We start from the raw sequence: 11,892 nt of genomic DNA on the forward strand, positions 1-11,892 counted from the left end.
GGAAAGAGTAGGTGGCAATAAGATTTAAAAAGGGCTACCAAAATGATGGCCTTGAAAAGGTAGAAGACTGCAGAGTTGGATTAATCAACTTCATTGCTCTACAAATATGAGGAAAATAAGTCAGTGAAGTTTAGAACAAAAGCAGCAGAGAATCAATGGATGGAATCTAAAAGTGAACAGTGAAAGATACTTGATGGAGAGACGAAAAACAAGAATGAACAATGCTTAATCCTAATGCTGCCCATGTTCCTTGCCTATGGTTAATTACATGGGTAATGCTGAAAAATTACTAATGTTTTGTCCCAAAAACATTTGCTCAGTGTATTATATTCGAAAGCATTAGCATTTGTGCACTATAAATCTGTCACTGCCACAAAGTGAAGACAGCCACTATCTTAAAAGCAGATGTGATTGCAAAGTAAAGGGAGTGAGAAGGACCCATCAGAACAGAAGCCCTAGTAACACTGTCCAGAATCCTTCTGCAGTCAAAACACAAGGCTTTCCACCACCTGATAAACATAATAATAAAAATAAGGTAGGCGAAAATTACAGGATACAGAGTGGCACTAGCTCACTTTATTTCTAAAAATCTAGATGTGCTTGATGCTTTGCCATAGAGCATTCACTGCCACAACCTCAAGGATGAACCAAGAGACAACTTATTCAGAGGACCTCAAGGCAAAGGGAATGCCACCTGTTGCTCCCTACAGAATATTTATCAGAATACTATAGAATACTTTTCAGAATATTACAGAAATCAGATAAATACGCTACACCAACAAAGCTGTGGCATAACTTTACCATTTTAGGACTCAGAAGGAATCTTCAGTGCAATCAGTCACAACATGAGTAAATTCTCCAATAAAAAAAAATAAAGATTGAATTCCAGACACTTGTCCAAAATTTCCATGAAGCTTTACTTAGCTGTACAATCAGACTGCACTCAACCGAGATGATGGTCTCAGAATTGCGAAGAGGAAGATGGTCTAACTCTAACTTCACTCATCTGAAAGGTGATCTGTAACAGCTTTAGACAATGCAGGAAGTGGGTGTGAATGCATGGAATTTTTAACACCCACCTGAGTGTCTCTGAGATGAGATATAAAGCCTTTGAAATGGGGCAGGGAAAAACCTTTACAAAAAATAGAAACAGAAATTCAGACCTACTTTAGACAAGAACATGAAATACACCACATAAATAGATCTCTGCAAAGCCTGACCAAAAGATTTCAAGACTCTGATACACAAAAGGAGGAATACAATAAGACTCTGATATACAAATAGAGGAATACAACAATTTAAGGAGAATTAAGCTGTGTTTTGAAATGAAAATTCAAGGCCTTCAAGCAATGAAGAAACATTACTAAAACAGAAATGTGCATGATTTCAAAGGGGGAGGAAAATAAACTGAGCTAACAGAACAAGTCTCTTCATACACTGACAGAAAAATGCAGTACCACATGGACTATATGACTACCAAAGGATAGGGAAGAACCCAATCAAAGTTTGTATCCAAGAAGATGGAGCGAGGGGAAAGAGGAAAACATTTCTAATACAGAAGGCATCTTCAGAAATATACTTCTATTTAAAAACCTAAGTAGGGATCAGCCTTGGTATTTCTAAGGAATCTGAAGAAAGACAAGAAAGCAAACCAAGCAGGAGCTCTGCATGTTAACAGCAAGCCCTACTACCATAAAAATGTAAAAAAGAAGAGGGAAAAGACAAACAAATGGCTACACAAATCATTTTAACAAAATGTAAGCTTTCAATTACCTTAAAAATACTAGACTACCTGGCCATTACTCTACTGAAGTATCTCTAACTTACAACACAAACCTCTAGCAAAGAAAGTAACACAAAGATTTAAGATGTGAAACAAGAGTTTTATATTCCCAGGTTAGCCCATCTTGTAAAAACATTCAAGGTACCAAAGGTATAATTTTTATTTTTAGCATCCTTTTTACTTCAAGATGTATTTATACATGTTCTGGCAGCAAACACAGGCATGCTTAAGTTTCTAGCTGCAGTCAAAGTTGGAATGCCTGAAGAAGTTACTCAACAGTGTAACACTAACAGTCCTGAATTACACTGAGGCATATAGTTAAAATGCTCTATTTTCAACATGCATTATAGAACATTCCATCCATCTTTGATACAGTTTTGGCCATGGTTTATTTGCAACTTTTAAAAGGAATTCAAACTCTATGGGCATTCATTTTTTCACACTGTTATTTTAAAATTTATTTTTCTGTGGGAATTTAGTGACAAGAAGTAATACTCTACAAGGATGAGTCATGCCCCTTTCAGTTACACCAGCTAAAATGTTTTCAAAGAACACTTTAGTCACAGATTACTGTTAGCCACTCTGCTGCAAAACATCATAGTATGGCTTTTAACTAGAATTAACAACTTCCAGTTCATTACCCATTAAAAGTTCATTTATGGTGACTGCCTTATTACAACAAGGCCACTGCTTTCATCTTTAAAGTAAATTCCTTGGGACTAAGATTTTATATTCAAAAATCTTAATTGCTATAAAATTAATAACTAAATACAACCAAAGAAAAAATAATTTAAAAAGAAACAAGTTATTTCACTATGAACTTTTGCTGACAGCCATGCAAACCCACAGCTTAAGTACAACAACAGGCTCAAGATCTCCTTTGCATTGATGCACAACAATGACAACGTGAAGTAAACTCAGTTAATTTCAGAAGCAAGGAGACTGAAACGCAAAATGTGACAACTACTTCCCCAACAACCATATTAATTTCCAAATTTAATTATGTTCATAAAGAATATTCCACTGAAGTCAGATCAAAGAAACAAGTAATCCACACTGTCTTAATAAACACAGAAAGTTATAAGAGGGGTGTGTGGAGGGGGACCTCCTTCCCTCCCCTAAAAAGCTGTCCAAATCCCTTTGTGTTTCAAGAGAAAATTGGGACTTTATACAGTGGCTGACAGCAAGAGTGCAAAAAGAAATGGTATGGCAATAATGTCTTTGAAGAAGCATAGAGTGTAAATGATTAGTCTTATGAAGCACCTTGTCCAGACTCATTTTATTACCAAAAGCTGAAAGAGGTAACGTGTTCATTTGTTCTTCTGCCATGGCAGAGTTCACAAACTGGAAAACATGACTGCCTTTAATCAACTTATCAAATACAGCTGATACTTATGAAGACCAGCACAGTTATTTTAACAGTATTCTGGGTTAGCTGCTCATTACTTTGCAAAATAAATCTACCTTTTCTCTAGTGAACTATTAACGTTATTATCCTAATCACAGAATGCTACTTCACTCAAGATTCACATAGACCAACAAAGTAAAAGGCTGTTCTTTCCCCATTTAGAGCCTGCAAAAATAAAACAAAAAACAGACAGCATACCACAAGCAAACTGTCAGCTTGCTCATAAAAGATCAAGAGCAACTCTTGCGCCTCAACAAGTCTTTGAAGTGATGCCTCTTGGATTAGCTGAAATTCTGTGTAATAGGAGTTGTGTAATTGAGTGGAACTGAGGAAAAAAAAAATCTTATGACACTTTCATGAAAAGATATTTGTGCCTTGCAAAGACTAAAATTTTTTTCATACAGCCTTAAAAGTCCTGGAGAACTATAAAATGTATTAAAGAATTCAGATAAACTCACAGCAATGTATTCTACAGCAAGCAAAATACCAAGAAGTTACCAACACTAATCCACAATGGAAACTGTTATCACAAGTTGTATCAACATTTGTTGTTCTGTATCTTAAACTGTATTACAGTGACATGTGTAAACAAACATTGTTTTCATGCAGATTTTCACTATGTACTTTGCCAACTGAAAATGCAGAAGTCCTTTATGAAAAGCCACTTTTTTCTTGCATGAACAAACGGAAAGCGATAGCTCATTAGAGAGACAGTAAACATAGAAAATGTTATGGTAAAAATGTAGGTTTGTAAGTGATGAGAAAAACTATTCTGTTTGCTTCATGGACTTGCCACAAGCAGTTTGTGTTTTCCATAGAGCATCAGGAAAAGGATCAGAATAAAAACAGAAGATGTAGCTCCAGAAATTACAGAGAAGTCTGGAGGTGGTGTTCAAAATGAGATACAAGTAGATACAAAACTTTCAACATTTTGAAAGCTGAAGTCTAATACTTTGGAATTTTTCATACCACATCCAAAAAATTGCAACTGCAAACCACACCATTTTGTTTTAAGCATATCTTTGATTTTTCCTCAATGTAAGTACATAGCTACGTACTTGAATTTAAAAGAATCCCAAATCTCAAGCCAAATATTCTTTATTCCAGTAACAGAGAGAACAACCCACAATTAAGAGCTTTACTTAAAGCTCTTAATAAAAAAAAAATGAAAGCAAATAATTACATTAATGACAGCAGTACAACTTCAAAAAATAATAATCTTAAGAATGGGAAAAAGGGAAAAAAGTAGGTTTTGTGCAACAGTACATATAAAAATATTACCTAAGACAATAATAAAACCAAGAAGTGGAATGACAGCAGACATAATCAAAATAGTTGCAAGACAGATCAGAAGAAAAAGGTTGCTGATTGGAGTAACTTAATTAAAAGATTTTAATTTCATCTTAAAGTCATAACTTCTTATACAGATGTAACTTCAGAGTATTTAAATCTACTACAGTAGAAGAGAAGTCTCTTGAGGATAACAAAAACAGATAAAATATTTGTGCCTGGCACAGCTGTAAAGAAATATATAACTGTTATGTTAAGATTCTTAAAACATGTTTTCTCCTATGTAGCTCAGGAACATGATAAAAATCACAACACAAAGCAGATTTTTAATTTTATTTTTTTTTCCAACTGAGGATAGAACTGACACACAAAACAATCTTGTGGAGTAACCAGAGCCTCAGTTATTTTATGGAAGTGCATCAGAAATAATTTCATTAGAGAGATACCTTTTGTTTTCACCTAGCTATATTGTAATGTGTAAGATAACACATTAAAGCATATTTGAACAGTCTGGTAGAGACCAAGAGCAGTGCTTAAAGCCAAGAAGCTCGCTAAGTTAAAAGTAAGACTGCAGTCTTGGCTCCTAGCCAGCATGTCTAACACACATCAAAACACATACTACCTGTCTTACACTGACCCTATCAAATAGGTTAATTAACACTTTCCCAATATACATGTAAGCAAATCCAACCCTGATCCTCTCAGAATACTACCATAAATTCCAAACCCAGGAAATTATTTTTACAACACAACACTTGTCTTGCCTTCCTTCTCTTCCAATAAAATTGGAGAGGAATAAGTAATTACTTCTTACCAGAGAAGAAGAATACCTGTTTCAATCATTACTGCCATAAAGGATTAGTAGGCCTGGGACAATAACCAAACTGCCTCGTTTATAACCCAGAAATTCTTTTAGCTTCTACATTATTCATACAGAGCCTTCACTGAAGTCAGATGCTATAAAAATCTCACCACTCCAAAAAGACTCTGTTCCAAAAACCTCAAATATCTGCTCTTGTCTTTATGATTATCAAGACTTTCTGTCTTAATTAAGCTTAAGTACCTTTTGGAAATTAAAGCATTACTTGTCCTATTCTACTACACATATTTTGTCATAAGAATCAGATAAAAGCATTATCTTACACTGAAATCATATTTTCCTGAACAGTCTGTTTCTAGTCTCATATCCTATCAGAGCTGATACAAACAGTAAAAAATGTAAGACAAAAAGCCCTTTGGGGAATGGCATTAATTTAAGCGCATAGCAAAAGTATGTTGCGGGACAAATGAGAACTTAAAACTCCTACTTCATTTTCACAGAGTCCTTTAATTGGATGGAGAGACCATCAGCACTAACTTATACCATCACTTTTGTAGAATTACCCCGAAGAACAGAAAAAGGTATGAACACGACCCAAGAAAGCATATTCGGAGACGGTTACCTCAATATAATTACTACATGAGAGTGTTAGCAGAACTACTGAAGACTAACTGCACTCAAATTTTTTAAATTATAACTAAGGAATAGAACATAACTCAGTGTAAGATATTAATGCAAACCAAAGGAAGGAGAGGAAGGAAGACTTATCCTACAATTTCTAATTAATATGTGACCAGTAGCATGATTTTTTTCCCTATCCAAGAAGAAGAGCCAGTACAGTCTGACTGCAGCTTGGTATGTCAAAAATAGAGCTCCCTACAAAGTGTTCAGTAAGTCTTTAATGACTGTATTTATTCTGGAAGGTTGAAGATAAGGCATACCTACGATGACAACCATATTGCATCAACTAAACAACTTTTCTTGAATTTGCATTTTTAGAATGTCTTTCAATAAATTTACTACAAAATACATTGGAAAAGCATAAGATAAAATTTGTATAGCATAAAAATGGAAATCTCAGTAGATTTCCCATTTGAATCAACATCTTCCTACAGGAAAATCTGGCAATGTACCCGAGAGACATATTTACTACTAGTCAGAAATTCATACCTCCAATTCTATAAGTGCTGCAGTCACCGCATCTGTTGCAAGAGCACCAGCCTGTAGCTTCTCAATTGCCTGTAAAACAGAATTTTCAGCTGATGATTAAGAAATCCTAACATCCTGTGACTAAGCCCTACATTTTCCTAGTCCTGTACAAAACTAAACCCTCACCAAATTAGTTTAAAATGTAAGGGAACATAAAAACAAAAGGCATTGGAAATAGCATGCATCATGTGAGGGCAGATCTGAAGACATGACTTCACTACTCAGACATTGCAACACTGCATTTAGTAGCAGATTCCTGCATGGACGAATTTATAGCAACAGAAATATTTATACCTGGTGTCCCCAAACACTAGATGTTTCAGTTAAGAAGTTTCTAATTTTCCTTCCAAGATTCAACAAAAATCCCTAGTACCATATATGGCCATTTCCATGAAATTGAACAGAACCTACAAGTGAGCTCATCTAAAAGCCAACACATGAAAATATATCAAGACTATCACAGAGTGTTAAGGGTTGTAAGGGACCTCTGGAGGTTATAGAGTCCAATCCCACTGCCAGAGCAGTACCACCACAAAATCTAGGGCAGGTCACATGGAAACGTATCCAGACAGATCTTGAAAGTCTCCAAAGGAGACTCCACAACCTCTCTGGGCAGCCTGTTCCAGTGCTCTGTAACCCTTAGAGTAAAGAAGTTCTTCCTCATGTTGAGGCAGAACTTCCTGTGCTCCAGCTTGCATCCACTGCCCCTCATCCTATCACAGGGTGTGACTGAAAAGAGTTTGGCCCCTCCTTCTTGACACACACCCTTCAGATACTTATATACAGTAAGATCGCCTCTCAGTCTTCTCTAGACTAAACAGACCCAGGTCTCTCAGCCTTTCCTCGTAAGACAGATGTTCCAATTCCTTAATCATCCTCATAGCCCGCTGTTAGACTCCCTCAAGTAAATCCCTGTCCCTCTTGAACTGGGGAGCCCAGAAATGAACACAACCCTCTAGGTGGGGTCTCACTACGGCAGAGAAGAGGGGGAGGAGGACGTTATCTTCAAATTCTATACACACTCAAAAATTAACTCCTAGAGCATAATATTATTTCTTAGATACAGACTGGACAAGATCTTACAGTCAAGTTCTCTCAGGGAACCCCAGAAAACAACTATGGCTGCATCTTTTCTTGCAAGACAAACTTGTGACTGTTCTTAGTACTTCCTATTTGTGTTGGTTAACTAGCTTAAAGGAACCAAATGGAATCTCAAATTAGATGCACAGTCAACAGCACACCACCTTTTTTCACACATAATTAGCTAGAAAATTAGTATAATCATGGCTAACTTACAACTTCAATGAAACTAGTGTTAAGTTTGGATGATTTTTGAGGTTTCTTGTTACAAAATCAGATCAGCATTAGGACTGAGCAACAAAACTGTAAAATAAAGTGACAATTATCAGAGGCCGACTCTGAGACTTTTCTAAAAAGCCTTCCCCAGCTTCTTTTCCCTGAAGAAAGCAAAAAGTATTTAGAAATTCTGGAGATAGGACTTCCAGCTTCTCATTCAACACTTAGTAGACAGAACTTGCCAGTTCCAAAGCTAAGTTCCTGGAGGAGATTAAAATTTCAATGGAAATTAAACTGTCATTTCTTCCTTTCTAGCTTTGGGAAGAGGGGCTTCATTTTCTTGTTTTATTGTTTCTGTTTCTCCCTCTCCTTTGAAAAAGTTAAGAGCTATCAGGAAGAACATAATTCTAAAAATCCCTGTATTCACCAAGTTATCTGGATGACAGTTTAAATAAATTTCAAAAAGAGCAGATATGGATGAAAGAAAAATCCAGACTCCATATTTAGCTCCAGAAATCCTAGAGCATCAGCAACACTGCAGGAAGCTGTAGGAATATTCTGTTTAGGTACCACTCTGACCATTCTCCTGTTCCCCCACTCTGCTATTTGCCACAACTGATGAGAATGTTGTTGCACCTCATGGCCACACACTTCATTGACTCTCTAAGCATGCTAACCGCTGCTGCTCCATTTTTCCTCTAGAAATGCATAAAGCCCGAGCAGGGAAACCCGGATACACTCATTCGTGCTGAAGGGACAGCACTACCAAATACATTTTTTGGATAATTCACTACAAGACTGCAGAGCTGCTAAAACATACCTTCTGACAGGCTCTTTTGCACACATGCTTGTATTCTTTAGCTTTGGATTCGGAATGATAACCTGCACCTACAATTAAGGCAAAAGGAAAAGAGGTTATACTACCTGTTAAACTACAGCCTATAGTTCACAGAAGGAACATAAAGACAGATACAGCCTGCCTTATTCTGGATTACACTGGCATTTCCTTTTTGCAACAATGATTGCCAATTTTAAGCATTCCAACATTGATTTAAATAAACTCAGCAAACTAGAGGATACAGAGCAAGTATGCAAAAGCATACAGCTCTAAATCTCAGCATCATACGATCTCTTCCTATAAACATTCTCTGAGATATTCCAGTTTTGCTCATTCTCAAATGGTTTCCAGCATAGCTTTTTTGTTTATTATCCAGTATTGGGCTAAAACCTTGGTTTTAAGTCAAATGCCAATTTACCTCTTACCACTGACTTGCAAATTTGCAGTTAACCATTATGTTCCTCCTCTCATATTCATTTAAATATGAACAAGACTAAAAACATAGAGGAAAACTTTCAAAAGGATAAAAAAGTGAAGTTCTGCAACAAACAACCTAGAGAGGTTTCAAAAAGCCTTAACTAGATTGCCCCTACAGACAAGTTAGACAAGAAGCCATCAGTCATGAAACAGCTAAGCTTGATACTTCAGAAGGGTAAAGAAATAGACTGAAAGATCTCTCACATTTCGTAGGTTTCTCAAACTTAGCAGATAACTGCAGAATATCTTTTATAACCTTTTAAATGTAGGGATTTTGTCTGGGGTTTTCTTTGTCTGGGAAAAAAAAAACAAAAACTATTCAGAACACCCAAATCCCTACATTTTTATTAACAGTTTCCAAGATCCTCCAGCCAATGCAACTTCCAATCAAATTCTCCACTCCCATATTTACATCCAAAGTTAATGTCATCTCATTAATATAGTAGTAGTCCAAAACCAATATAAAACTTCAGTTGATATTTAGTTTTTACATGCATTTCCATTCCAGTTGCTACGCCTCTGCATCTTACTTACCTGCATGGACAAGCACAAATCCCACTCGTTTTCCTCTTTGGGTTTGCTTTGTTTCAGGCTCTTTGACCTCCACTTTCACAGCTGTAACCTGAGACGATTTGGAAGGTAACACTTCTACTGGACTTAGCCCCTTCTCCATGATCATATATTAGGATCACCATCTTCTACTGGAAAAGAGCATCCTTCCATCCAAAAATAGACTCTGGAGAGGAATCATCCTAAAACCAAAGCACATGCATACGTTAGATACTGATTTCAAAAGATTAATTTCATCCAAATAATTTCAAAAATAACTTTTGGAAAAGAGGTTTGAAACAAGTGGAGTATGCCTCTTGAAAGAAGAGCTTTTAAGTTCTGCCTCTTCCCTAGCTAACAGCATTAATGAGACTTAAAACAGTTACAGTCCATGTCGCAAGCTGAAAGTAGCCTTTTCATTACAACTTAACTTGAACCTAATAACCTTTCCAGGCATTGTAGGGAATCTGTAGGGATTGTAGGGATCTAAGGCTCACCCAAGATTGAGAGAAAGCTGCTTTCCATGGTCTTCTTTTATGCAACAGTACAACTTACTTCTCCACCCATCATGCCTAACTAATTTTTAATGTGATGATGCTCCGCAGCCACAGTTTTTATTTCTTAAAAGTGTCGTTCCCTGCTTGTGTGGGAAGTCTTAGGCAGAGCTGTAGTAATGCTGGCAAAAGCTGAGAGAAAGCATATATGGTTGCATGGCAGAATCTCAAATTCTTAGATCACATGCTGGCATCCACTTATGTGATGTGTCTACATTTTACATAAGCAATGTTGAAGCTGTGCAATAACACAAAATTCAGTAGTAGTAACACAAGAAGTTCTGAACATGTGCTCAAAACAATTATAGCATGTGAGACCAACACTTTAAAATGCTATATTTTTTCCCTTCTTTTGCAGAAAATAGCTGTTTAAGATCTCATAATGAACTTCTACTCTTTTTTATCCCTTACTCATATTACTCTCCATTAATTTGCAAAGGAGAAAGAAAAAAAAAAAACACCATTCTTTTAAATGGCAAAGTATTTCTTAAAAAAAAAAAAAAGCCAAATAGACTGAAAACACTGAAAGTTTGCCTAGACAAGTGTATGGTATTAGTGAACCACAACATGCATAAGTTAATTTCAAATAATTTAGTAACTTTGTTTTTGATCTTTACCCTTGAGATGTTTATAGAATGCAAGGTTCACAGAAAGTTAATGCAAAAACTGTATTTTCTAGTATACAAAACAAAAAAGCTGTCAAGTTAAAGTACAGAATGGTGTATTATTCTCACTGTATTTGCTGCTCCTCTTATCCACAGCCTAATGCACATTAAAGCAGAAAAAATACCACTTCTCTAAAAAAGCAGGTATAATTAAAAACAGAGAATACAGGTGGGCACCTCTATAACATACCAGGAGACTCCAATATGATATATATTACTCCCACTACGTTGAAAAGGACTACTTGTAACCTAAGAATACTAGTAAGTGAACAGAAGAGAAAAAAAATTACATGTTTAATTTGTAGGATTTAACCACAGATCTTGTAAATGCTATAGGGCTTACTCCAGTAATTAAATACCACTCCATTTAAACAACCAGAACAATGCAAATGATGTTTAGCAAAATTCAGCACTGGCACAGAACAGAAAACCTGATGGTTTACCACAACCATCCTTTCAATAATGAAAATTATCACAGCTTTCTAGGAAGTTATTTCTGCTCTTTTTTTGTTATATGCGAAATGTATATAGGTATCTTTGCATATTTATACATATACAATTAAAAGTTAAATATTTAACTTATTGCTATAATTACGAATATATATATATATACATACTTTTACAAAATTAAAGAGTAGTACAACACTCCAGAGAAAGAAAAGCATTTATGGACTACATCTAATTGTAATGGTCTCCTGCATAAACTTCCAATCTACAATTAAAGTCCTAATGACTTAATTCCTTTTTGCTATTAATAATGCTCCAGCAGCCATTGGTGCAGGCATTAAGCTGAAATTGTCTGTTTCCTATGAACTCCACTTTCCTGTATCTTACTACACCACACAGAATGTCCTTACAGCAACAGGGGCGTGGCAAAGACTAAAGTAAAATTACAGGAGAACAAGTAAGAAATTGATATTTTGCAGAAATGGAAAAAATAGCGTGGTGGTAGAGACAGTAATCATGATGGTAAATAATTTTTGAAAATGAAGATACTAATAGC

The 11,892-nt window shown here is 35.8% G+C and overlaps 1 protein-coding gene across 1 annotated transcript in view; it reads right to left on the reverse strand.

Moving 5' to 3' along the window:
• Window positions 1-9,800, reverse strand: part of TASP1 (taspase, threonine aspartase, 1) — an 82,376-nt gene extending 72,576 nt beyond the window's left edge. The window contains exons 1-3 of the mRNA XM_010000178.1: window positions 9,656-9,800; window positions 8,627-8,694; window positions 6,472-6,540 (exon numbers count right to left, since the gene is read on the reverse strand). Coding sequence (XP_009998480.1) covers window positions 6,472-6,540; window positions 8,627-8,694; window positions 9,656-9,800 — 282 coding nt within the window. The remainder of the gene's footprint in view (window positions 1-6,471; window positions 6,541-8,626; window positions 8,695-9,655) is intronic.
• Between the last annotated feature and the right edge of the window lie 2,092 nt (window positions 9,801-11,892).

Source organism: Chaetura pelagica, unplaced genomic scaffold, assembly GCF_000747805.2.
Source record: "Chaetura pelagica isolate M959 unplaced genomic scaffold, ChaPel_1.0 scaffold336, whole genome shotgun sequence".
Classification (NCBI taxonomy): Eukaryota; Metazoa; Chordata; class Aves; order Apodiformes; family Apodidae; genus Chaetura; species Chaetura pelagica.